The sequence below is a fragment of the Rhineura floridana genome, chromosome 9 (genome assembly GCF_030035675.1).
Source record: "Rhineura floridana isolate rRhiFlo1 chromosome 9, rRhiFlo1.hap2, whole genome shotgun sequence".
NCBI classification, from domain to species: Eukaryota; Metazoa; Chordata; class Lepidosauria; order Squamata; family Rhineuridae; genus Rhineura; species Rhineura floridana.
The window spans coordinates 78,989,168-79,016,247 of record NC_084488.1 but is presented as its reverse complement, the minus strand read 5'-3'; the positions used below and the strand labels follow the sequence as shown (position 1 = coordinate 79,016,247).

Genomic DNA, 27,080 nt, shown 5'->3' with positions numbered 1-27,080 from the left:
TTTCCTGAAGCAGAAAACTTTTTTCCCCACATAAAGACACTCAGGAACTCTAGAATGATCTCAAATTCTTTTCCACATTCAGATTTTCAAATTCTTGCAAAGTAAATTGTAATTGTAAATTTACAATTTACAGGAATTGTTACTGAATCTTGCACACATTTTTAATATCTTCTAATTACTGCATAAATACATTGTCTCGCCTCTCTTTCTATAGAAATGTATCTTTTTAGGTCAGGAATGGGGAACCTGTGGCTTCCAGAAGCTGTTGAACTACAATTCTCATCAGCTTCTCCCATCATAGCCAATGATCACGGATGATGGGAGCGGTAGTCCAACAAAATCTGGAGGGTCATAGGCTCCCTATCATTGCTTCAGGCAATCTAAATAGCTCTGTGTGTGTGTGTGTGTGTGTTTCAAGCTCATAATTCTCCAAAATAATAAAAATAAACACCTTATGGCCTCTCTTCTGTAAGTTACTCATGAACACTAAATTATTTCTGACACTGCAGAACCCACACCATCTCTAAAGGTTTCTTCCAAGAAAACAACAAGCACTGAATTAAGAAGGAATTGGCAGAGGCCCTACAGTTATCGTGCTGTTTTAAAAGCAGGCCTGATATGTTTTCTTCCTAATATTAATTCTATAAGCCCTTGTGTGATATGTTGCCAGCCACACTTTTCATTTTAATGGGAAATGATTAGCAGGCGAAGCTTGAGCACCCCTTAGCCATATATTTTTCTTCCGACAACGTCCCTCTCCTGGTGTCTGCTTGCTCATTTCTAAGTCCTGCCTAGCTCTAGCCTGCTAACCACCACTACTAACCTCCACCTCCAGAAGGCCCATAATTTTCTTTTAAGAAGGGATGCCCAAGGAGAGGCTGTTGTGATTGGACCCTCCTAGGTCATGTGGCTTCAGAATGCATGCTACTGATTTGGTTGGGGGAGGGGGAATCCATTAGCTCTTTCTGAGCGGTGGCAGTTAGAAGTCTTGCCTGGTGCTGGGTGATGCTACTTAGAGTGTCCAGTTCGACTGAAGCCTCTGTGTCTACCCAGTCAGCAGCATGCAGGCCGCAGAGGGACAGCAGCTTTTTGATCCCGTTTCCTTTGGGAAAGACCTCATGATAGGCGGTGTGGCTGCAGCTGTTTCCAAGACAGCAGTAGCACCCATTGAGCGTGTGAAACTGCTGCTGCAGGTCCAGGCCTCATCCAAACAGATCCGTGCTGACCAGCAATACAAAGGCATGATAGACTGCTTTGTGCGCATCCCTCAGGAGCAAGGTATGTCTTCCCCAAAGGATAGCCCTCCTTGAAGGGCTGGCATGGTATAGAGGCTTACAGCTTGAGCTATGAGCAAGGATGCCCCTGGTTTAAATATTGCCTCCAGCATGAAGCAAATCAGTGGCCTTAAAGACAATTCTGTTGTGCCAACCTCCTCCTCAGCTGGCCTATCTTTTGGTACTGGCCTACCTTTTGGGATTGTTGCAAAGATTATTGAGAAATTTATATGGAACTCTCTTGAACATTCATCACAATACAAATGCTTATTACTATTATTCCCAGTACCAAATATATATGCATCCTTAAGCAATATTGCAGTCTTCACATTTTCCAATTATTATTTTAAAGGCCTGTATGGTTCCAATGCCATTGTCAATAAACAGGGTCTTGCCACTTCCATTATTCCTATATTGTCTCCATTCCAAACAAATAGATACACACTCCAGAGCATATAGGGTATAATATCCTGCTATGGCTCTTTTTCCTATTGTACGCACACACCTCATCTGCTTCCATCTCCCCAGGTTCCCTTAATTCATACTTCCCTTTCTACACATGCAAATTGGGCAGAATGAATAAATCTTGTACAAAACTTCTTTCTGGCATGTTCTACACATTTCAGCTAACGGAATACACTCCCTCATTCTTCAAGCAAGGATTTCCCCTGTAATATATCCTCCTACCTCTTACCCAACAGAAGTACAAGAACTCTCACTACCCTACACACGCAGCCTGATCCTAAGTCCCACTGAGTTCATTAGGGCTTATTCCCAGGTAAGTACATAGGGTAGTAATATAAATTTGTTTTGTTATATTCCAACTCCAGCACTTGAATTCCTTTAAATCATATTTTTCCATCTCCTGGAATAATAGTTGAGGTTTCCATAACTGGTTATCTTTCTCCAAATAATTATTATAATGTTATCAGCTAATGGCATGTATTTTTGAGAAGCTGCCCTATGTACAGCGAATGTTAAGTGTATTCTATAATAAATGGTACAGCATGAATGTTCATTTTTTTGAGTTATACAATAATTTTCAGTGTAAGCAGTTTGTTTTATGGATTCATATCACGGTGCTGATTTGATTAGGGAAGTAGCAAATTGAAAGTTGCACGTCCACTAAATAACTTGGTTAACAGTAATTGGTTTCAAGTATATTACCTACATATACCTTCTGTCATTCAGTAGGCATAGTATCTGTTTCTTTACTGTGTGCATAGAATGTTGGAGTATACTGAATTTGTAGTTAACGATTAAGCATGTCTTCAGTGTCTATTTCACCAGAGAACTATGTAGCCTGATTTATTTGGAGTCTGCATCACAAAGCAGAGATTCTGAGCATTTTAGGTTGCAGTCCTAAACAACATTAAGAGATGTTGAACTGAACTCAGTGGAATATAATAAATAAAACTGTGTAGGACTGGACTGCTAGTGTTTTGGCAGCAAAGTGATACAGGGCAATACAAATGTGATCATGTGTTATCCCTAAATTGAAGTGAGCTTTTGGAGCTGGTAAAGGAATACGTATTTTGAAAATATTTCAAACATTATTTGGCAGTTCTTACCATGATGACTACTTTCAGACTCTAAAGTCTTTGTGCATTTACCTTGAAACATTTGGTTTCTCTTTTACAGTTATTTTACATGATAGAATATGTTCTTCTGAGGATGATTGACTCTTGCCCTTAATTGTCTTTGTGTAAAATACTACTAATTGAAGGCTGTTATACTAAGGGCCCATTCACACAGTGACTTACTGTGAGATAGATGCTACTTGCATCCCCATTTAATTTGCATTGTTCATATGATGCTGCAGGCAAAGAGAATATAGAACGCAGTTTTTCCCTTTAAATCCGCAGTATATCAATCTGGGGATAATGCGAAAAGTGAAGGAAAAACCATCTCCACTTCACAGCATTACTCATGTGTAGGTGCTTTGCCCCAATGTTCTTTGCTGGGGGTGGATCATCACTTTCAGATACTCCTCTTTCTCTGCCCAGTAAACTCTCCATGAATTCTATTTTCTTTCTGGTGGCTCAAACAGCCACTTACGACTTGCTCTGTCCTCCCACATCAGGAAGAAGTGATTTGTTACTAGCACTTACTACTATCACTGACACTGTTCTTTCTTCTTCTTCTTCTTTGTAAACTTCAGAATAGTTCGAACTCTTTCCACCCAAACTCCCTCGGGCTTTGCAAAAGCGAAGCTGAACTACCCCTGTGACTTTCCCGCACAGCGCCACCGATCTGCAGGAAGGAAGCAAATGTTGGGCTGCAAAGTGTGTGGTGGCAGCGGCAATGCCCTGGCGCAATAGAAATGGGGCACCCCAGAGTGCATAACTAACAACTTCAGCAGCTGCACACAAGCATGCACACATGCATAATCATGCTGATCTCTCTCTCTCTCTCTCTCGCCCACTTTCCCATCACCCGTTCTTTTCCCAGAGATCAGCAATAACTGAAAGAGAAAAGGGAAACTTCAGGAAGGGACCCACAGTTAAGACCTTGCTTTCCAGGCAAGGCTGAGGGGAAAGGAGGGGAGAAAGAGCGAGCAGAACAGGAGGAGAAGGGGAATAATCATTGGTCTTACATGGCAAAAGAGAAAGGCAAGGTCTGGCTCCACATGGAGCGACTGTCCCAAGATAATTAGAAAATAATACTGTGCACTGTGTGAGCAATGTGACAGAAGGCATGCACGCACACACACACATGCACACACACACGCTCTTCCACTAAAAATTGCATTTCATACGTACTTAATTAAAAAGGAGGGTTGCTATAAATATGTCAGGGGGAAATGAAACTGACAAAAAAAGTTTTTCATGTCAATTGCACTCCCCACGTCTCCCTCAGCCTGCAATTGACAAGAAACAATGAAACAAAAAACCCTCCCTTTCTCCATTAGCAATACTCCAGAGGGAGTAAACATGTAAATTTGGGGGCAGGGCCACAAGGAAACAGCAATACTAAACCTTTCCATAGGAACAACAACTGTGAATGGAAAACAGCGGATTGGAAGGTAGTGGGAAGCCTGCAAATCTATTGCGATGGGAAAAGCTGCGTCTTTAATCCAAAGTCTACCTGCCGTGTGAATCAGCCCTAAATGTTGGGCACATGTTTTTATTTGTTCTATAAGTAGAATGAAATATGGATTACTGGCTGCTCACACTTTTATTGTTCTCTGTCATTCAGTCATATAACTTTAATAAAATATGAATGAAACACAAAAATGAACATAACTACTGTTCTCCATCAAATATTGTCAGTTATATCCTTAATTTATGGTCTTCTGCATCATTAAACCAATCCGGAATCACACTCTATTTGCTCTTATCAGGAAAAAGCAATAATAATTGCTACACAAAAGACATTAGTAGTCACTTATTCACAACTCTCCTCTGCACCCCTATCTGTCAGCCACTATGTGGATCAGCTTGGAACCAATACTCTCCCTGTCACTTTCAGTTCCAGTACTCAGTCCTGCAGTGTAAGCCTTGTCCAAAGGTGTGTGTAGATCTAAGCATGCATGTGAACTCCTTGATCGGAAACCACTGTTGGAAATACTTAATGGGCCATTTTGGTTAAAATTTTGTAGTGAAGTGTAGTGGTCAAGAGTAAAAATTATCTTTCATCTTACTGAAAGTTTGCAGAAATCAATACCCAGGCTATGGTCTGAAGGCACATAAGGCCAGCTCCCTGTTGAAGTTAAGCAGGGTCAAGTATGGTCAGTGCCTGGATGGGCGACTGCCTGGGAACCATATGTAAGCCGCCTTGGGTTGCATGAAAAGAAAGGCGGGGTATAAATGTAATAAATAAATAAATACTGGAGGCATTTTCCATCAGTAATATTGATTGTCCATTGATTACTATTTTTTTCTTCTTAGTTCCTACAGATACAATGTTTGTCCATCCTTTGACTACATTTTGCCTGGAATATATCTACTCTCTTTTGAAATCCCTTTTCCGCTGATCTAAATACATCCTATAAAATAATTCACATGCTTCTCTTTGACCTCACACAGATTCTCAGATCTTTCCAATAGTTCTTTCCTACTTCTCCCTTCCAGTTAACTGTTCTTCACAAGACTTCCTAGTGCTTAGCTCCAAGCTACTCTTCAGCTCTCTTTACATTCTTGCAGTGGAACCTTTGCTTCTGGGGGCACCAACACCTCAATTTGTCCCTTCTTTGAACTTCCTCTGTTTTCCAGTGCTGCCCTTTACAGCTGGAATTTCCTCTTGAAATACATACACAGTTTAATCCAGGTCCACTATCTTCTCCTTCTTGAGATCTTTCCTCCTAAGTCTAGTTTTTGCTTCAGAAATCCTTCACTTTTCCTGTCTCTGCAAATCTCTGCCTCCAAAATAATTTCTTTTGATGATCCAGTTATCACTTAGTAAGGCACTAACACACTGCATTCCTCTTGGCAGCACAATTGTAAAAATGTCTAAAATAATTATTGTTCGGCTAGTAAAAGGATTGTGGTTATTAAAAATTTGCTGCATGTATGCCTCCAATGAATTTCAAAACCTACTCCAACGTTCTTTATTAAAATGGTTTTAGCACCCCATCTGGTGGTGAAAGGATAACTAAAAAGCGCTGTACTATGTCAGATCAATCATCCACTGAGATTGGTTTTATCTTTGGTGGTGATCAAATACACATGCTGCAGCAAGTTTTAACATCACGGTGTGCTGACAGAGCATTCTGTTTCCTGTTTATTTACCTGCTCTAGCTAATGAAGTGTCAGCATCCATCTTATTACTACGGATGATCTGAACTTCCTGCCTCACAGTTGCATTTGTACCATCCATTCTGTTCAGGGTTTGTTCTGACCTTTTTCTTGTTCTGGGACAATTGTATATAAACCTTCTAGCGTTTCCTCCTATGAAAGGCATTCTATACCTCATGATCACTTTTGTCTCTTTTTAACATTTTTAAAAGGGCTGATCAGAAATACAATACTCAATGTGGAGATGCACATTTATTTGGTAACATTGTGTTCATTATATTCTGTGCCTTTCATAATAACCTTTAACATGGTTTTGATGGGGAGTTGTATGGGATGGAGGCAGTAACATATTAAGCTGATGTCTCAGAGCTAGCCATCAGGTCTTACAACAAGTTCACCTTTCGAGCGGTAATAATAAGGAACTAATTCGTCTAACCAAAATGATGTGTTGAGAATGTTTGTTCAGCAGATCTATGCAAAGATTGACCTGTGGCGAAGCAGTTATAGATTTGCTTCTCTAGTCATCAAAATTACACTTCAAATTATGACTCCAAAGCTGCCCAGAGTGGGATGATGGTTGACATAAAGTGGAACTAGGTTTCAGGGGAAAGAATTGCACAGTCACTTCACAACACTCTTTATGAATCCATTTATTCTGCAAGCACCATTTGGATCCTATGAAAAGATCTGAATTTGTTACACATAAACATGTAGTAAAGCAATATAAACCATTTAGGTGATGCAACTGTACATCTTTAAATCTTCTGCCTAGGATTTCGCAGCTTCTGGCGTGGCAATCTTGCCAATGTTATCCGATATTTCCCAACTCAGGCCCTAAACTTTGCTTTTAAGGACAAATACAAGCAGATTTTCATGGCTGGAGTGGATAAAGATAAACAGGTAAATGTGGTCTAACATTTTGTTTTCTTTTTTAAAAAAATGCATATGTGCCCCAAAAGCTTTTTGCTTGGTTCAGTCATGCATAAATTTGGATATCCTTTTGGATTATTACTAGCAAAAGTTCCAATAGGCAGTTTATGAAAGAGGCATTGGAATTTGCATTTAAGATTCAGAGATATGAACAAGCAATTAATTATGTTTATTTATTTAATTTACATCCTGCCCTTCCTCCCAGCAGGAACCCAGGGCAGCAAACAAAAGCACTAAAAACACTTTGAAACATCATAAAAACAGACCTTAAAATACATTAAAACAAAACAACTTTAAAAACATGTTTTTAAAAAAAGGTTTAAAAACATCTTAAATAAAAAGGGTTAAAAACGTATTGTTTGGGGGGGAAAGGTTTAAAAAAAATATTAAAAAGCAATTCCAACACAGACGCAGACTGGGATAGGTCTCAACTTAAAAGGCTTGTTGAAAGAGGAAAGTCTTCAGTAGGCACCAAAAAGATAACAGAGATGGCGCCTGCCTAATATTTATGGGGAGGGAATTCCACAGGGTAGGTGCTGCCACACTAAAAGTCCGTTTCCTATGTTGCGCAGAATGGACCTCCTGATAACATGGTATCTACAGGAGGCCCTCACCTTAATGTCTTCTATACGTGACAAGTGGGGTCTGCGATAAAATATTGCAGTGCTGAGCATTCCTGTTCAGGGCTCTAGTTCGCCAGGCCCTTTTCCAGGATATTTCATTCCTGTTTCCCTCCCCCACAAGTCAGCCAGTGTTCCATGGTCACTGAGCATGCACAGTCCTCATTGGGTTCATTTTTGGTTACCACACTTAAAGTTTGTGTGTTTATATATAATTTGTACTCCTGCAAACCTCAGGGCTTACCCAAACCTGTTGATACCACGTCCTTTATTTATTTATTTATTTATTTATTTATTTATTTATTATTTAATTTCTATCCTGCTCTTCCTCCCAGCAGGAGCCTATCCTTGTGTGTAGATGGTGCTGTTCTAGCAATGTATGGATACATTCAAAGAATGAGCTTGCTATTAGTATAGGACATGTGTACTTAAAGCCCAGTATCATGCTGCTTTCCCTAAATTAGGCCAAATGGTTTTTTTATCTCCTAAAGCTCCCCATGCGTGTTTGACTTGACCAATCATCTAGTATGCCCAGAAAACAGTTTGGAAATTATACAGAATTATAAAGAAACAGTTTGGAAATTATACAGCCGCAAGAGTGGCTGCATACTATAGCCAGCATAGTATTTTTCACATTCCACAATGTTAAATTGAAAATACCTCCCATGCCATTCTGCTGCTTCCCATAAGCTCATTTCAAAATAAAACCTTATAAAACTTATAGCCCTGAACTCAGAAACTCTTGCTCAACAACTCTCTTAAGTTTTCATGGCGATACACAAAACAGTCAGAGAGAACCAAGAGTTCAAAGTTCAAACAGGAGGGAAAAAATCCAAACCCCTATTGGACTTTTTTCTGTCTGTAGTCTCATAATTTGTTGAAATTAATTAAAAATCAGCCATGTTCACAGAGTACCTGTAATCCTATTACTCACCTTGCCCCATACGCTGACCTTCATCTTCTGCAGTTTAAAATTTTAAAAAATGCATGGCTGATTTTTAATTAATTTAAGAAATTTAATATTGAATATATTAGACTTCCTCCTCCCCTCTCCTCTCCCTTCCTCCTCCTTTCCTCCTGCCCTCCCCTCTTCCTTCTCCCTCTTCCCCTGCCCACTTCAGCCCTCCCTCCCTCTTCTCCTCCTCCCCCATGGTCAGCTTCACCTATCCTAAGCATGATTACACAGGAGTAAATCCCACTGAACTCAATAAGTATACAAATGATCAAACCTGCCCTCCTTCTTCCCTCCCCCTCCTGCCTGCTCCCATACCCCTCCTCCCCCTGTCCTCCCTCCTTCCCCCCGTCCTCCCTCCTCCTCCCCACCCCACATGGTCAGTTTCACCTATCCTAAGCATGATTGCAGTGAGGGGAATAGGGCCTCTCCCACTGAACTCAATAAATATGCAAATGATCAATCCATTCTCAACAAACTTTCTCAACATCCCATTTCTTACCTCGCAGATTAAAAAGCAGAGAAATTCACTAATAGGCAAAAAAAACTCTTGCGGTTTAAGAATGTACCTATAGCCCACAGATATTTCCATCAAACTTTAAAAAGCAGGGAAATTGGGGAGCTATAGTGAATGCACCAGGGGCACAGGAGACCTGTTCTCTTCTCTGAGATATTATACTGCCCTACAAATTTGTAAAAATGCAAACACCATTTGGGTTGGTCTTTCATAGTCCAATCCACTTCCTGCGTAAATTGGAAGAATTTGGTAATATGTGCCAATTAATACATAGTGTAATAATAATTTTTTAAAAAACAACTTTGCCCTGATTGTTTAAAACACCTTTGCCCTACAAGTGATAATGCTGAACTTCTTGATTAATTGTAATTCAGAGTTTTCATATTTCACAGTGTCGCTCTGAAGTTCCAGTTGTTCAAATTTCAGGGTAGAACTAGTGTTGGGATGTTATCTAAAACTTGTTTTACACACAGCCCAAGTTACACCACCAAATCATGAGTTTATTTTGTCAACACACTGGGGATTTTCTCATGAAAATTTGCAAGAAGAAACTCAAGTCTTGAATTCACAGAACACTATTCATTTACTTATATTTGAACTTGACTGTTGGAAATGTAGAAAATCCAGCAAAATTTCATATCTGTGTCTTCTCAGTACCGTCTCATTGCTTCAGGTATTTATCAGGAAAAAATGGAGGGTTGTACTCTGTACTCTGTTTTTGAAGTCAAGAGTTTTTGCATTTCAGTTCTGGAGGTGGTTTGTTTCAAATCTGGCTTCTGGTGGAGCAGCTGGAGCAACTTCATTGTGTGTAGTATATCCATTAGACTTTGCACGGACTCGGTTAGGTGCCGACATTGGAAAAGGTAAGCATTTTATATTAGTAATATTTTAACAGTGTGTCCAGGCTGGCAGTTTGTGTTTCAGTTTTTTAGGATCTGCTACTGAGACATTCATGAGTTACAGCATCTTTGAGGAGGGGAATATTTTTGTAACATAAGAAGAACTCTGCTCAATAAGACCAAAGGTCCATCTGTCCAACATCCTCTCTAAAATAGTGGCTAACCAGATGCCTCTGAAGTTCACAAGTATGTCCTGAAGGAAACCACCCTCTATAATTGTTGCTACCCAATACCCAATAGTCGGCAATGTACTGCCTCTGGACCTTTTTGGTTGTGGCCCCTAGAATAGACTCCCAAAAGAAATGAGCCAGGTCTCATTGCTGCTTTCTTTTAGGACCTGAGTTAGCAGAGTTAAAATCCCCACTTAGCCATGAAGCTCACTTGGTGACCTGGGCCTTGTCTCTCAACCTAACCTACCTCACAGCATTGTTGTGAGAACAAAATGAGGAGGACCATATACACCATCTTGAGTTCCTTGGAGGAAAGGTGGGATATAAATATAATAAATAATATAGCCATCATTTTCTCTCATGGTATACTTGGGTGGTAGAGCATCTATCATGTTAGAAGCAAAAGAGGGCCCCTCAAAAATAAGGGAGTGTTTTCTACCTCCTCAGAGGGCTCTAGGAAGAAGTATAAAAATGTATAAATTAAAAGAAAAAGATGTGCTTCATGGAATGTTGAGGTGACAGGTACAGTAGGAAAAAACTAGAGATGGAAAGGGAAAGAAGAGGGAACAAGCCTTTTCAACCTCTTAACAGTTTGTAATAAGTATCCTCATCTGAATTAGAATAGGCCGTGCAAGTTTTACTTCTCTCCCTGCAGGAAACAGGGATGTTTTAAAAGGATGGAAAGGAAAAAGGACACCATTTCCCTTTCCCATTCTTCAGATCCTCCCCCTTCTCTATAGCTATAAAATGCTCAGCTCAGAGCTCTAGCACTATAGGAAACTGCCTTATACCAGATCAAACTATCTGTCTATTACAATATTCTCTAGCAGCAGCTCTCCAAGACCTTCACATAACCTATCTTTTTGTTTCACTGGTCCTCAAAGCATTTTACTGGCTTTGTGAGCTGCAAGCCCAATTCAGTGTGCTGCTACTAGTGTACAAAGCCCTAAATGCTTTGTTGTTGTTGTTGTTGTTATGTGCCTTCAAGTCGATTACAACTTATGGTGACCCTATGAATCAGTGACGTCCAGTAGCATCTGTCATGAACCACCCTGTTCAGATCTTGTACGTTCAGGTCTGTGGCTTCCTTTATGGAATCAATCCATCTCTTGTTTGGCCTTCCTCTTGATTTCTTACAACACTCTTTTTCTACTCCCTTCTGTTTTTCCCAGCATTATTGTCTTTTCTAGTGAATCATGTCTTCTCATGATGTGTCCAAAGTATGATAACCTCAGTTTCACCATTTTAGCTTCTAGTGATAATTCTGGTTTAATTTGTTCTAACACCCACTTATTTGTCTTTTTTGCAGTCCATGGTATGCACAAAGCTCTCCTCCAGCACCACATTTCAAATGAGTTGATTTTTCTCTTATCCGCTTTTTTCACTGTCCACCTTTCACATCCATACATAGAGATTGGGAATACCATGGTCTGAATGATCCTGACTTGAAAAGGTTGCCTCCCCTAATAGCAACCAGCCTGGGTCTTAAGATCAGCAGGGGAGGCCTTGCTGGTGATGCTGCCAATGGGTGCAGCAGGGCCTTCTCTGTAGCAGTGCCCCAATTATGGAACTCCCTAGTGAAGTGCATTTGACCTCTTTGATACCCTCATTTTGATGTAATCTGAAAACATCTCTGTTCATCCCAGGTATTTAGTACATCAAGGTGGTAGGGTTTCAGCAGCTGGAAATTGTTGTATTTATTTTGAAATACAAATTTTTGAACAACTATTTTTTGAACGTTTTAATCAAGATGTTTTAACTATGATGTTAAATGGCCTCCCTGGGCTTCTTCAGGGGGAAGAATGGAATAAAACTCAAATAAATAATAGTTTCGCTGTTCCTGGTGGGAAATGGTCAGAGCTAAAGTTCTCCTCTGGTTTTGTTATTTCTAAATGTGTGACAAATGCCAATGCATTTTCCACAGGAGGACTGCCATCAAGCGGGTAACATAGCTCCACCTATCGTCCAAAGGCAAGAATGTTTTGAAGTCAAGACTAGGGGCATCAGGCCCCTCCCACTCCTCAGTTCATTCTTGCCTTTCGTCTGTGCAAGTTGGAGTATAAGATAGCGTAGATAAGTTTTGTGTATCTGTGTGACAGGGTATAGAGATTTGTGTATGTATTCCTGGTCGTTTCCTTCCCTCTGTTATTTAATTTAGTGTGTGTGGGACTGATTGTTCTTTTTCTGTCTTTGTTTTTTATTGTCCTGGGGAATTTATTTGGGGGGTTGCTCATCGCCCTTGTTTCCTCAGTCCCTGCCTGAACGGCGACTTACTGGGAGACCGCGGCTGCAGCTCTCTCTTCCTCAGGCGGCGGACGCAGCCTTAATCCAGGAGCTTGCGGCTGCAGCTTCCTGCTCTGTGCCTCCGCTGTCTCGTGTATTTTATAGATTGCCGCCTACTTTCGCGGTGGCTCCCTTGGTCTTTCCTCCCCAGGAGCCTGCGGCTGCAGCTCTTTTTGCCTTTCCAGTGGCCCTTTATTTAGTTGGGCTGCTCCGTCTCCCTCCCTCCCCGGCTCGTTCTGCGGCATTTTAAAACTCGCCGCGACTGACCTCAGGAGCCTGCGGCTGCGGCTCCTTCCCATTTTGCAGCTTTCTTTGCCGATTGCCCCCCCCCCCGCTAGCTGCGACTGTCTTAAGGACTGTAGGGATTCTGCAGGCCGTTCTGCCTCCTCGGCAGTGATTTTCATGGCTGGCCCTTAAAGCTGCGATTGCGTCCTTCAGCCCTACAGCTGTAGAGCTTATTTTGACGCCGCTCTGCTGCAGCAGTGTTTTCGGTCGGCCCTGTTTCAGCTCACTGGTGTTCTTCAGTGACCGCCATTGCTTCTTCCTCGTCCCTACGCTTTTCTGATTGGCTTATTTTCCCCCTCTTTTAGCCGGCGCCGTTCCCACTTTTCCCGCCCTTTCTGTTTAACCCTTACAACAGTAAAGGATTCTTATCAAGGCCTTTTTTGTCAGTTTCTGTGTGTGTGCTGCAGAGTAGAACACAGGTCTCTCAACTCAAACTGCTGACTGAGGCTGACTACTGAAGCTGTTTGGAACTGTACATTCTGCCCCATCCGTGGCCGTGTACCAAGCCTGTTTGGAACTGTACATTCTCCCCCATCCGTGGCCGTGTACCAAGGCTGTTTGAAATTGTACATTCTGCCCCATCTGTGGCCGTGTACCAAGCCTGTTTCGAACTGTACATTCTGCCCCATCCGTGGCCGTGTACCAAGGCTGTTCGAAATTATACATTCTGCCCCATCCGTGGCCGTGTACTAAGGCTGTTTGGAACGGTATATTCTTCCCCATCCGCAGGCGTATATGTAGCCATCTGAGCCGGTGCATTCTGCCCCATCCGTGGCCGTGTACTGAGCCTGTTGGGTCTGTACATTCTGCCCCATCCGTGGCCGTGTACTGAACCCCCTCGAAAATATATGATGGCGGAACAGTCAGTGACAGCTCAGGCAACCAAGCACAAGCACACCAAAGCGGTTGCCAAAACCAAGCATATATCCAGCCACAGCACAACCAAGCGGGCACACTACGTCTCTGTCCTGGTTTCTGAGGAGGCGGGCCAAGAACCATTAACAAATCTCTTTAATTCTCCGGCTGCATCCTCCGAGGAGGACTTTGCAGGGTTTCCTGACCAGCCAGCAGCCAGCTATCCTCCTCCCATATTACCACCTAGGGCTCATTCATCTTCTCAGCCTGCTGAACCGCCCATATCTTTGCCTCTACAAGTGCAACCATCTCCCACACCGGGGCTGCAGCTGTCTCAGGAGTTCATATTGCAACTACAAGACATGCTGTCGTTCTTCTCTCAAACGCAGTCACAGTCACAGGTCACTGCCATGCCTCAGCGGAGTGTTTGCAGACAACCCGATGATATGAGCCACTATGCATGCAATGAGGCAGATCCATCATGCTCTCCAAACCCATTTGACATTGCCAGGGGCAGGTTTGTTGATGACGTTTCTTGTGGGGAGGATCCATCATTTGCTATGCAAGCCGAAGGAGACGAGTGGAGTGATCAGTCGGAACAAGAGGAGGATACATCTTATCGCCTGTTTGATGCCTCCGATTATCAGCCCCTTGCTCGCAGAGTATTGAACACCCTTGGTCTCCAATCTACACAACCTGCAGCTACCACTCCCGCTATTAAAGGGGCCAGGGTCCTGAAATCCCCCACACCAGCAGAGCACTACCTTCCTGTGCCAGATCCTATTGCCAAACTGGCCAAGGACGAATGGTCTCACCCATTCCAAACACACCGTTTTAACGCCCTTGCGGACAAGCTTTACTCTTTGGCTCCAGATTTTACAAGTAGACTGGCCGTCCCCGGCATAGATGAGCCCATTTCCAGTCTAGTCTCTAGATCCCTTTTGCCGAGGGAAGGGGACTCACATTTAAAGGACGCCACTGAGCGGAGGCTGGACTTTGCCTTACGCAAAAACCATGAGGCCACCGCTTTCTCCATGCGAGCCTCGGCATCAGCTTCCATCTTTTCCAGGGCAGCGATGATGTGGTTGGATGACCTCTTAGATGATCCTAATCCTGATCCTGTCTCTCTGAGGAGGTCACTGGTGAAATTACGCAAGATGGCGGAGTTTGTGGCTGATGCCACCTTGGACGCAAATCAGCTGGGAGCAAGAGCTGTGGCAGCTCAGGTAGTCACTCGGCGGACCCTCTGGCTTCATCACTGGCAAGCGGACTCTACAGCCAGGGTTAACTTATCAAGGGCACCTTATTCAGGCTCATTACTCTTTGGCAAGGAAGCCCTATAGGCAGTATTTGTTGACCCCAAGGATGCTCGGAAGCCTGTCTTGGCCACTGTCAGGAACGTTGATCGCAGGCCCTTCAGACGTTTCACCTCATACTGCACGACCCAGCCCTTTCGAGGAGTGCGGCCCGGGGGACGAGGCCGCGATTTCCGAACCAATGATTTCCGTTCCTCCAGGGGAGCCTGGAACAGACGTTTCCCAGGCAGAGGTCAGTACCAGGGACGCAGAGGTACCTCAACGTCCTCATATTGGGGAGGGTCTCGCCAGCACAGACAGTACTGATGTGAAACCGGTCGGGGGCAGACTGCTTCTGTTTGGAGACCATTGGCTGCGTCTGACTCAGGTCGCCTGGATCAGAGATCTTTTTTGTTATGGCTATACACTAGAGTTTTGGGCAACCCCTCCAGACAGATTTCATCCCTCCCCTTGTCCCAAGGCACCATCCAGGCACTGCATCATGCAAACAGCCATACATCACCTCTTGGACACAGCGGCAATAGACCCAGTCCCTACAACAGAGAGGTCGGAAGGGGTGTACTCCCTACTATTTACTGTGCCCAAACGAGATATGTCATGGAGGGCAGTGTTGGACCTCAAGTTCATCAACCGTTTCGTAAAGTATCGCAGATTCAAAATGGAATCCCTCCACTCCATTACAGAAAGCCTTCACGAAGGAGACTTCCTGGTTTCTATCGACCTAAAGGAAGCGTATCTCCATGTGCCTATTTGGATAGCCCACAGAAAATTCCTTCGGTTTGCCTTCGGCCCCCAGCATTTTCAATTTCGAGCAATGCCGTTCGGTCTCTCGTCTGCCCCGAGAGTATCTACCAAGGTGCTACTCATCCTAGTGGCTTACCTCTGGCTTCAAGGGGTGCATATCTACCCCTACTTGGACGATCTTTTAATACGGGCAAGTTCCAGGGAGCTGGCTCACCGCCATCTAAAGCTCACGCTCCATGTCTTGCAGACCTACTAGTCAATTTCGACAAAAGCCGTCTCCAACCAACCCAACGCCTACAACATCTAGGGGCGATGTTAGACACCCTGCAGGCGACGGTGTTCCTGTCTCCAGACCGCATAACCGCTATCATAGACATCGCACGGTCTCTGATGCACCACGCAACCACAGACGTCATGCTTCTAGCAAGGGCTCTCGGAATGTTGGTGTCCACCATCCATATTGTGCCATGGGCTCAAGCTCATACTCGCCAACTTCAGTGGGCTTTGTTACCGTTTCAGCAGGACATTGCCAGGTCCAATCATCGAACAATCCCCTTGAACCCCGCACTGCATCTTTCATTCCGCTGGTGGACGAGGGTCCAACATCTCACCCAGGGCACTCCGTTCAGAGAACCCCGCAGGACTGTTATCACCACAGATGCCAGTCTCCTCGTCTGGGGAGCCCACTGCAACTCCCAGTTCGTTCAGGGGGTTTGGACCGAAGCAGAGCAGACTCAGAGCATCAATTGGTTGGAACTAAAGGCTGTCCACTTAGCTCTGCTCCATTTTCAGTCTCTGTTCCCCTTGGACCATGTTCTCATTTGAACGGACAACACGTGTGCGAAATCTCATTTAAACAGACAAGGGGGAACCAGGTCCCGTTCTCTGCAGAACCTAGCTTACCTCATATTCGACTGGGCAGAACAACATCTACAATCCTTGAAAGCAGAACATCTCAGAGGAATTTGGAATGTGACAGCAGACTGGCTCATCAGACAACAGGTTTTTCCGGGAGAATGGAAACTTCATTCGACCATTTTCCATCTTCTCCAGCATCGGTTCAGCGTCTTCTCAGTCGATCTGTTTGCCTCCAGTCGCAATTGCCAGCTACTCAGGTACTTCGCACAATACCTGGACACGACAGCGGAAGCGGTGGATGCTCTGTCGCTACCATGGCCGGATGGCCTATTGTACGCCTTCCCTCCAATACCACTGTTAGCCAGAACCTTGAGGAAGGCACGAAGCGAGAGGGCTAAGCTGGTTCTGATAGCATGATTTTGGCCCCGTTGACCATGGTTCTCGGATCTCCTTGCCATGTCAATGATGGATCCTTGGACGCTCCCAGTCAGGCCAGACCTCTTATCCCAGGGCCCAATATGGCATCAGGACCCCAATTGGCTCAACCTAACAGCGTGGCTTTTGAACGGGGACATTTGAGGTCTGCTGGCCTGTCTGACGCTGTTATTGACATTATATTGGCCTCGAGACGACCATCTACCACTCGTATATATCAACATACTTGGGTGGCATTCTCCAGGTGGTGTCAGTCCCAGAACCTCAATCCTTCCCAGGCCACAATACAACAGGTGCTGCAATTCCTTCATAGGGGCCTCATGATGGGGCTTAGACCCAACACCTTACGTCGACATGCGTCCACTCTGTCGTCCATTCTCTCAGTGTCCTCCGCTGGTGCTACTATTGCCTCACATCCGTTCATCAAACATTTTCTGAAGGGAACCGCTCTACGCTCACCGGCTGTATTCCACCGTTTTCCCTCATGGAGTTTGTCGAAGGTTCTGCAGGCTTTACAACGCCCTCAGTTCGAACCCCTTAGGACTGTGCCTTTACGTCTGTTGTCATTCAAGGTCCTGTTTCTGATCGCGATCACCTCTGCGAGATGAGTTTTGGAACTGGGCGCATTGTCTTCTGCCCGCCATCTCTGTGTTTTTCACAAGGACTCTGTTGTGCTGAAGACTGATCCTTCCTTCTGTCCCAAGGTCAATTCAGTTTTCCATTGCAACCAGGACATTGTTCTTCCTTCCTTTTGTCCAAATCCTACCCATCCTGTAGAGAAGGCTTGGCATTCGTTGGATGTTCGGAGGGCTCTCAAGACCTACCTGTCTCAGACCCAGGATATACGAAGAACTGAGTCTTTGTTTGTATCCTTTCATCCACGTTCTATGGGGCATAAAGTAGCTAAGTCCACCTTATCCCGCTGGTTGCGCGAATGTATTACCTTAGCTTATGAGTCCCTTAATTTATTTTATTTTATTTATTTATTTATTTTATTCGATTTATATACCGCCCACAGCCCGGGGGCTCTCAGGGCGGTGCACAACATGGATAAAATACAATAAAATTACAAAAACAGTAAAATATACATGCCCCTAGTCTTAAGCTTCCTGTTCCATCTAAAACAACAGCTCATTCCACTAGATCAGCGGCCACTATGGCTGCTTTTGCTACCAACGCTCCTGTTGCTGATATTTGCAGAGCTGCTGTTTGGTCTACCCCACATTTGTTTATAAGGCATTACAAAATAGATCGTTATGCCTCTACCAATGCCTCTTTTGGCAGGCGAGTTTTGCAACAGGTTCTTGATGATTAGGATGTGGGTGGTCCCTCCCTGTTATGGGCTGCTTTGGTGCATCCCGCTTGATGGCAGTCCTCCTGTGGAAAATGGACCATTGGTCTCACCTGAAGGGTGATTTTCATAGGAGGACTGCCATCACGACCCTCCCAGTTGGAGGATACCTAGATATTTTTCTGGGGTTTTTATATATTCCTGTTATGCTATTATATTTAGATTTACTAGTGAAGTCAAGACTGCTATTACTGTTATATCGCTATGGTTAGAGTCATATTATTATGAATATTGCTATTGTGTTATGTTCTTGCTGGTAGGCCCGTTGGCCTTTTTTCCTGCATTTTTAGATATCTGTCTTTGGACTCACTGCGAATGAACTGGAGAGTGGGAGGGGCCTGATGCCCCTAGTCTTGACTTCAAAACATTCTTGCCTTTGGACGATAGGTGGAGCTATGTTACCCGCTTGATGGCAGTCCTCCTATGAAAATCACCCTTCAGGTGAGACCAATGGTCCATTCCCATCACTCTGAATAAATGTTTTGCGGGGGGGGGGGATTCTTCTTCTTTAATTTTAGGTGCGGCAGAGCGACAGTTCACAGGCCTTGCTGACTGCATTGCTAAAATTGCAAAAAAAGATGGAGTTACTGGCCTCTACCAAGGGTTTGGCGTTTCAGTACAGGGGATCATTGTATATCGGGCATCCTATTTTGGATGTTATGACACCATAAAAGTAAGTTCTGTGATCAAACTCACACTTTCCAATCACAAAAAAGGTTCATCTATATGCCATATTTATTACATATGTACCTTACAATATTTATTCACTAATACGCGAAAAATCTTGCGGTTTAAGAACATACCTATAGCCAAGAGGTATTTCTATCAAACTTTAAAAAGCAGGGAAATTGGGCAGCTATAGTGAATGCACCAGGGTAGCAGGAGACCTGACCTTCCTCTCTGAGATACTGTATTGCCCTACAAATTTGTCAAAATGCAAACACAATTTGGGTTGGTCTTTCACAGTCCAATCCACTTCCTGTGTAGCTTGGAAGAATTTGGTAACATGTGCCTCTGAGCATATGGTGAGTGGTGGCAACACCTGCCATCTCCAAAGACAGAGAATTATATTTTTGTATGTTTGTTGGTGTTCTTCCTACTTTGCTTCTTTCCTGTGTTACTAATGTTTCTACAGAGAATCTAAACTAGAAGATTTTCTTTCCCTCATTATTCATCGTAGAAATCTGTGTCAAATTTAATTTTATTAATTTCAAAGCCTTTGTATTGGTCAATGTCATATGATGGTGAAGACAGTTTGTGTTTCAAATTGGAGGTTATGTTCTATTTCTATTTTGGGTGCATTAACAGCTGAATCTGAAACTGCAGTTTGATGTAATATCAGACTGATTCCAATATGTTGCTACTTCAGCAATGACTCTAGCTGTTGGAAAAAAACAAATTTGCATGTTTTCAGCCTACTATGTTTAAACCACTTCATTTAAGGCAAGGTGGGCAGGCTCAATCAAAAACATAGAGCATACCTAGAATTTTGCTAGAATATATTTCACCTCCCACTGTTATATCTTGTGCAAATTGAGACACTCCTGAGGTCCACTGGAGACTATTCTGCAGAAGTCAGTGCCATTATTTGTTGTAAACCGCCCAGAGAGCTTCGGCTATGGGGCGGTATACAGATGTAATAAATAAATAAATCCACAATTAGGTTTGGAGTTTTTTTAGTGTAATTTTTGCAAAGCGTTGCTGTACTTCACATCTTCACAGAAACAGAAACAAAAGAACATGATTTCATATAGGAAACTTCACTAAAATTGCAAAGTAAATCAGACATATTTAAAGTGACCATCTGAACTCTATCAACTGTCTTAATAACATTGCTTCTTCTCTGCTAAAACAAGATCAGCACAGCACACGTCTTCCTTCTATTATATTTGGGCTGGTTGCAGGTGTTGCCACCACTCACCATATGCTCAGAGCAACATGTTACCAAATTCTTCCAAGCTACACAGGAAGTGGATTGGACTGTGAAAGACCAACCCAGATTGTGTTTGCATTTTGACAAATTTGTAGGGCAGTACAATATCTCAGAGAGGAGGTCAGGTCTCCTGCTCCCCTGGTGCATTCACTATAGCTGCCCAATTTCCCTGCTTTTTAAAGTTTGATAGAAATACCTCTTGGCTATAGGTATGTTCTTAAACTGCAAGGTTTTTTCCTATTAGTGAATTTCCCGGCTTTTTAATCCAGGAGGTAAGAAATGGGATCCTGTGCAAGTTTGCTGAGAGTGGATTGATCATTTGCATGCTTATTGAGTTCAGTGGGATTTACTCCCCTGCAATCATGCTTAGGATAGGTGAAACTGACTACAGGGGATGGGGAGTGGAGGAGGGCAGGGAGGAAATGCAGAGGGGAGAACTGGGATGGCAGCAGGCAGGAGGGGGAGGGGAAGAGAAGGACAGGTTTGATCATTTGCATGTTTATTGAATTCAGTGCGATTTACTCCTATGCAATCATGCTTAGGATAGGTAAAAGTGACCGGCGGGGAGGGAGGGAGGGCTGGAGTGGGCAGGGGAGGAGAAAGAAGAAAGAGGGGAGGGGAGGAAGGGAGAGGAGAGGGGAAGGAGGAGAAAAGCAGGTCTGATCATTTGCATGCTTATTGAGTTCAATGGGATTTACTCCTATGCAATCATGCTTAGGATAGGAAACACTGACCATGAGGGGGAGGGGGAATGGGAAGGAGTGTATTGGAGGGGGACAAAGGAATGGGGAGGGGAGGGCAGGTTTGATCATTTGCATGCTTATAGAGTTCAATGGCATTTACTTCCGTGCAATCATGCTTAAGATAGATAAAACTGACCATGGGGATGAGGAAAGGGAGCGGGAGGAGGGGGAAGGGGAAGGAGGGGATTGGAAGGGGATGGGGATGGGTAGGGAGGGGCAAAGGAAGGGGGAGGGAAAGGGCAAGGGGGTTAGGAGGAAGGAGAAGGGAGGGGGGTTGATCATTTGCATACTTTTTGAGTTCAGTGGGATTTATTTCTGTGCAATCATGTTTGAAAATGGAAATGGACTGCCTTCAAGTCAATCCATACTTATATTGACCCTATGAATAGGGTTTTCATGGTAAACGGTATTCAGAGGTAGTTTTACCATTGCCTTCCTCTGAGGCTGAGAGGCAGTGACTGGCCCAAGGTCACCCAGTGTGCTTCATGGCTGTGTGGGGATTCAAATCCTGGTCTCCCAGGTAGTAGTCCAACACTGACCTGGGGGAGGGGCAGGGGGAGGAGGAGATTGGGTGGGTGGTCACTGGGCAGAGGGGAAGCCCCTTTCCTTTCCAATAGGAAAACATTGTGAACAGTATCATTGCTTTTTAGCCTTTCCCCCACCTTTTTATTCTACACCAGGCACATGTAGCCTCCCACCCAAATTTAAACCAAAGCTGTCCCTGGCCACATCCACACCAGGCCTTTATTTCACTTTGGACAATCATGGCTTCTCTCAAAGAATCCTGGGAAGTGTAGTTAGTGAAGGGTGCTGAGAGTTGCTAGGAGACACCCTGTTCCCCTCACAGACTTCAATCAGAGTGGCTGACTGTTAAACCAGTCTGGCCACTGAAGCTCTCTCAGTCTCCTCTCAACACCCTTCACAAACTACACTTCCCAGGATTCTCTGAGGGAAGCCATGACTGTCTCAAGTAAAATCAAAGTCTGGTGTGGGTGTGGCCCCCTGATTAGCCAAGCCCAGAAGCTGTGAGTCTGGCTTTTAGAACTCTGACAGTTGGTTCTTACTGAGCATGCCCAATGTTATCATAGGGTTCCAGCCAAAATTTCTTAAATTAATTAAAAATCAGCCAGGCATTTTTTAAACCTTTAAACTGCAGAAGATGAAGGTCAGAGTATGGGGCAATGTCAGTATTAGGATTCCAGGTACTCTGTGAACATGGCTGATATTTAATGAATTTCAACAGATTATGAGAACTCTGATAGAAAAAAGTCCAAAAGGGCTCTGGGTTTTTTTTCTCTATTTTTACACTTTGAACTGTCTATTCTCTCTGACTGTTTTGTGTATCACCATGAAAATTGAGAAGGTTGTTAAGCAAGCGTTTCTGAGTTCAGGACTATAAGATTTGTAAGGTTTTGTTTTGAAATGTGTTTATGGGAAGCATCAGAATGGCATGGGGGGTATTTTCAATTTAACATTGCGGAATGTGAAAAATCCCCACTGGCTATAGTATACAGCCACTGTTGTGGCTGTATAATCTCATTCATTGTCACAGATCATCCTTGTCAGCTATGATATTATTAATCCTATTTTACAAACTGGGAGGTGAGACTTAAAAGGCTTGCCCAAAGTTACCTAGCGGTCAATTATAACACTTGTTTTAAAGCTAATTATTTCTAAACATTTAGTCATCGCAATCTACTAAATGCTTACTGGAACAAAAGCTCTAATGTGATATGAAGCTCCCTCCCTCACAATGATTGCCCTGTTGGTTTCAGATGAAAAACCAGGTTCACACGTCCATTACTTTGCATATGGGCATTTATTATCACTTTTAAAATAAATGGGACAGACTTTGCAGTCAAGATGTCAGTGTATTAGTTGGAGATGGGGATGCTAGTATGTGTAGATATAGCACTTTGTACTAATTAGTTGGTTAATATAAGTGACTCACAGAAGAATTGTATGCATGTTTACTTAGAAATAATTTTTTTGTGTTCAGTGGTGCTTGCACTCTAGTTTCTGTTCAGAATTGTAGCCTTAGTTGGAGCCACTCAGTGAGTTCAAGGCTGAGTAGGTCTTCCAGAACATAGTCCAATATTCCATCCACTTGACCAAGGATGACCATCTTCTATAGACTCTGTGTGTGTGAGTGTGTGAGTGTGTGAGTTAGAGTGAGTGTTATTATTTTGTCCAGATACTAGTCCAGGGACCACACAATCCAACCCCACCACAGATGACCCAGTTGTATAATAAATTTGGCATCACCTAACAATAATGCTTCACATATGAAGTATGCTGCAATACTTGCTATTACAAATGTTATTAAAATATTTTAATTTTATTATTACATTTATATCTCACCTTTCCTCCAAGGAGCTCAAAGTAGTGTACAAATATGGTTCTCCCCCTCCCCGTTTTATCCTCACCACAACCCTGTGAAGTAGGTTAGGCTGAGAGACGGTGACTGGCCCAAAGTCATCCAGTGAGGTTCCTGGCCAAGCAGGGATTTGAATCCTGGTCCTCCCAGATTCCAGTCTGACACTCTAACCATAGTGTGGAACAAACAAACTTTAACACTAGCCAAATCTTACTACAGATATAATCAAAATAGTTGCTGCTCTCTCTTTTAATTCTCTGCTGGTGTTCCCAGTCATTTCTACCCTCTGTGTATCCAGCCACAGAACACTTTACTTCCTATTTTCATTACATGTGTGTTCAGATGGTGTGAGTTCATAGAAGGTGTTGAGCAAGGAATGTGCTTCCCAAAGATGCTGTCAAAAAGCACAGTGGCAGTGAAATACACATGCAGACATTGCTTCTTCTTTTCCCCTTGAGAGTGAACTAAGGATGGGGTTTGGTAGCTGGTTCCTATCCATTTGAATTCTGACAGTCCAGCTTTCAGTACCAATATGCCATTTTTTTGTTCTCGTTTTTTTTGTGCAATTGCTGTTTCATGGGTTTTTTTCCCAGAGGAAAAAATAACATAATTGCTAATAAAAATGCTGATGCTGTGGGCACTTTTTCCACTGAGTTAAGTTAAGAATGCATCAGTTCAGAGAAAAGCTGATTATGAAGACAACAACACAGAATTCGGAGCTGATCTTTTTTTAAAAAAAATGTGCCTATGACAGCCGCAATCCATCACAAGAAATCAATGCTGGTCTGAAAACAATGCGGATTGTCGGATAATGTCAAAATCTGGTAATAAATCTGATTTAGCAAATATTCGCTCCCATCCCTACAGTGAACATGAGCAATATTTATTTTTTTACCTATGTTAAAATTTGGTAAGATCACTTGGGCTAGATATTATTGCTTTGGAGGCCTGACCTGGTCAATAGACCACCAGTAAACCATTCCAACACTAAACTACATTGGTTCTCATTCTTTTATGTTAATTGCTAAAAAAAATAGGTTTGTCTACCACTTACAAAGCGTAAGTAAAAAGGCAAAAAACAATCTTTTCGCTTACATTGAATATGTGAAATAATACATTCTTCAGAATACAATGCACACAGGAAATGCTGAATCAATACAATTATTTTACACTATTTGTTTTTCTGTTTAGATTTTCAAGGCATTTCAGTGACTTCTTATTTCTTTTCATAGGGATTACTGCCAAATCCAAAAGAAACATCGTTCATGTTATCTTTTGCAATTGCTCAAGCTGTGACTGTATTTTCTGGCATTCTGTCATACCCCTTTGACACCGTCAGGAGACGCATGATGATGCAGGTAAACAACATGTTATACAAAGCAATGATTGCTGGTGTCTAGGCATGGGAGGGGACTTCGCTGGAGCCATGGGGGAATTGCAAGAGGGAAAATACTAAGTTTTTACCACAAATCTCAAAGCTGTACTCTCTGCTGTTCCCCCCACCCTAACATACTGATATTCGATTTCCAGTTCAGGGACTCCTGCAGACGTTTTTATCAATCTCCTGTGATGTGGCCAGTCACCTCTTTGCACATAGCCAATCACAAAACAGTGCCTTAACCAGGCCCCTCCAACCTGTCGCTAGGCTGAAAAAAAAAGTTATTTTCCCTGGGCACTTGGACCCTACTCTCTGGCAGGTGTGTGTTTTAGCCTATCAGAACGCATGAAATAATAATAATAGGGATAGGGCAGGGATTTTGGTTGCCCAGCTAGCCAGTCAGAATCATGCATTTGGCTGTTGTGTTGCTCAGTAAAGTTCGTAGCCAGATGCTTTACCAGATTACATGTTATAGCAGCAATATTATTCCCTCTGTGTGTGTGTGTGAGAGAGAGAGTGCTACTTATTTTTATTATATATTTTGGGGAGAGGATAATAATCACTGTGTTGTTCCCTTTGTGGTGCAAAGAATGCAAGCTCTGCCATGTGCTTTTCTCAAGTTCTGGTGTGTATTTTAGCAATGTGGATCTGTCTGGATGTTTGTTTTAGATGCAAATAAAGTTTTAAAAAACGCTTTATGTATTTTTGTGCAACTCCAGGAATATGGTGAAAATATCTGGTTTGGAGGAGGGGGAAACAAGGAGTGCAGTATTTTAAAGCTGATTTAAAAAATGAGGAGGGGGTCTCTGAAATGGGTTTTTGGGAAACCTTTGCTGCAGACTTGCTTTTAAGTAGTGGTAGGCCATTTCTCTCTCTTGCATATTTAAATATAGCTAGCTGGTCTGAGGTATGTCCTGGAATGCTAGAAACGTTGGAGATTGTCTTATACCCAGTCAAATCTTTGGTTCATCTACCTTAGTATTGTCTACTACATACTGACCAGCAGCGGCCCTCCAGGGTTTTACAGAGGAGTCTTTTTAGCCCTACATGGAGAAGGCAGGGATGGAACCGGTGAACTTTTGCTTGCAAAGTATGTGCTCTATCACTGAGCAGCCATGTTAGCAAATAAGACACAGATTGCTGAATAAGTCATTAAATGCAGTCATCTTTCCGAGGGGAAATTGCCATTTATGAACTAGTTAGCATGTGTGTGTGTGTGACATTTTTATCCTGCTAAAAGTGGAATTTCTTTTAAAAAAACCTTGTATTCCCTCATAGCTATACAGTTGCTTTTGTCAGTTATTAGATTCTCTATAACCAGTTTGAAAGTGAAAGCAGAACTACTGGCATGCATGCATATATATAGTGTTAGTAATCTTACTTCTAGATTTCTTTTCAGTTTTGGAGACTTTAGAAGAGGAAGTATGCCCATTTGGAAGAGGGAGAAATTGATTTTTAAAATCTTAAGAGATTTACATGGAACAATACTTGACTCTCCCAATATAAACTTTAGTGGAAATCCATTTAAAAACAAAAACAAACACCATATATTTAATGTTAACACCAAAGTTCAGAAAACTCTCACAATTTTTTATTTACTGAAATTAAAACTCTCCAGTATGATGCAAACACATTTTTAAATCTCCAACCTTGAGGAAGCCCTACTGCCAAATTTTAGGAAACCTAAAAAAATTTCCTAGATTGATATCTAGGATTGATTGCCTAGAGAGCTTTGGCTATGGGGCGGTATATAAATGTAATAAATAAATAAATAATAGATAAATATTAGCTGGTGTTGAAAAACCCTAATGTGAAGTTTAGTGAAAATTTACTAAAGAACAATGTTCTAAAACTATGCTGCAGACATTGTGCAAGAATCAGCATACTTCCAAACATCCTAAGGAAAGCAGTGACATTATTTAACTCTGAAGCTTAAAAGGAGCATCACTAAGAAGATCACATACTTGCTAAATTTAGTGGCAGAGAACTCCTTCAGGGAAGTATTTACTCATTAAGGTTCTAATACCTGAAACAGAGGCAAAATTGCTATAAAAATGCCTAATACTACAAAGCAGACATTTGCCACATATTAAGCATTAATCTGACTTTGTCTAATATTCTTTGAATGCAGAGTGGAGAGGCTGAACGTCAGTACAAAGGAACCATTGACTGCTTTATCAAGATATACAACCAAGAAGGAATAAATGCTTTTTTTCGGGGCGCCTTCTCAAATGTTCTTCGTGGGACAGGAGGTGCCTTGGTGCTGGTCCTATATGACAAAATTAAAGAGTTTCTTAATATTGATCCTACAGTAGGCCAAACATCTGACTAAAGCCACTGATGGGAGCCTCCTTTACCTACTGTTTTGAAAAATTTGTCATTCATTATTATATGATGAATACTGTAATGACAGTCAAAGGTTTT

The 27,080-nt window shown here is 42.7% G+C and overlaps 1 protein-coding gene across 1 annotated transcript; it reads left to right on the top strand.

Moving 5' to 3' along the window:
• The first annotated feature begins 1,061 nt into the window (after positions 1-1,061).
• SLC25A31 (solute carrier family 25 member 31) lies at positions 1,062-27,080 on the top strand. The gene is made up of 6 exons (XM_061584294.1): positions 1,062-1,278; positions 6,783-6,910; positions 9,775-9,892; positions 18,744-18,898; positions 24,511-24,636; positions 26,788-27,080. The coding sequence occupies exons 1-6, from the start codon at positions 1,062-1,064 to the stop codon at positions 26,986-26,988; spliced, it is 945 nt and encodes a 314-aa protein (XP_061440278.1). The 3' UTR covers positions 26,989-27,080.

Excerpts from the sequence above, each read along its gene's own strand:
- SLC25A31 (XM_061584294.1), top strand. The coding sequence starts at position 1,062 with ATGCAGGCCGCAGAGGGACAGCAGCTTTTTGATCCCGTTTCCTTTGGG. Across the intron at positions 1,279-6,782 it reads GCGCATCCCTCAGGAGCAAG|GATTTCGCAGCTTCTGGCGT; the intron begins GTATGTCTTCCC and ends TCTTCTGCCTAG. Across the intron at positions 18,899-24,510 it reads GATGTTATGACACCATAAAA|GGATTACTGCCAAATCCAAA; the intron begins GTAAGTTCTGTG and ends TTCTTTTCATAG.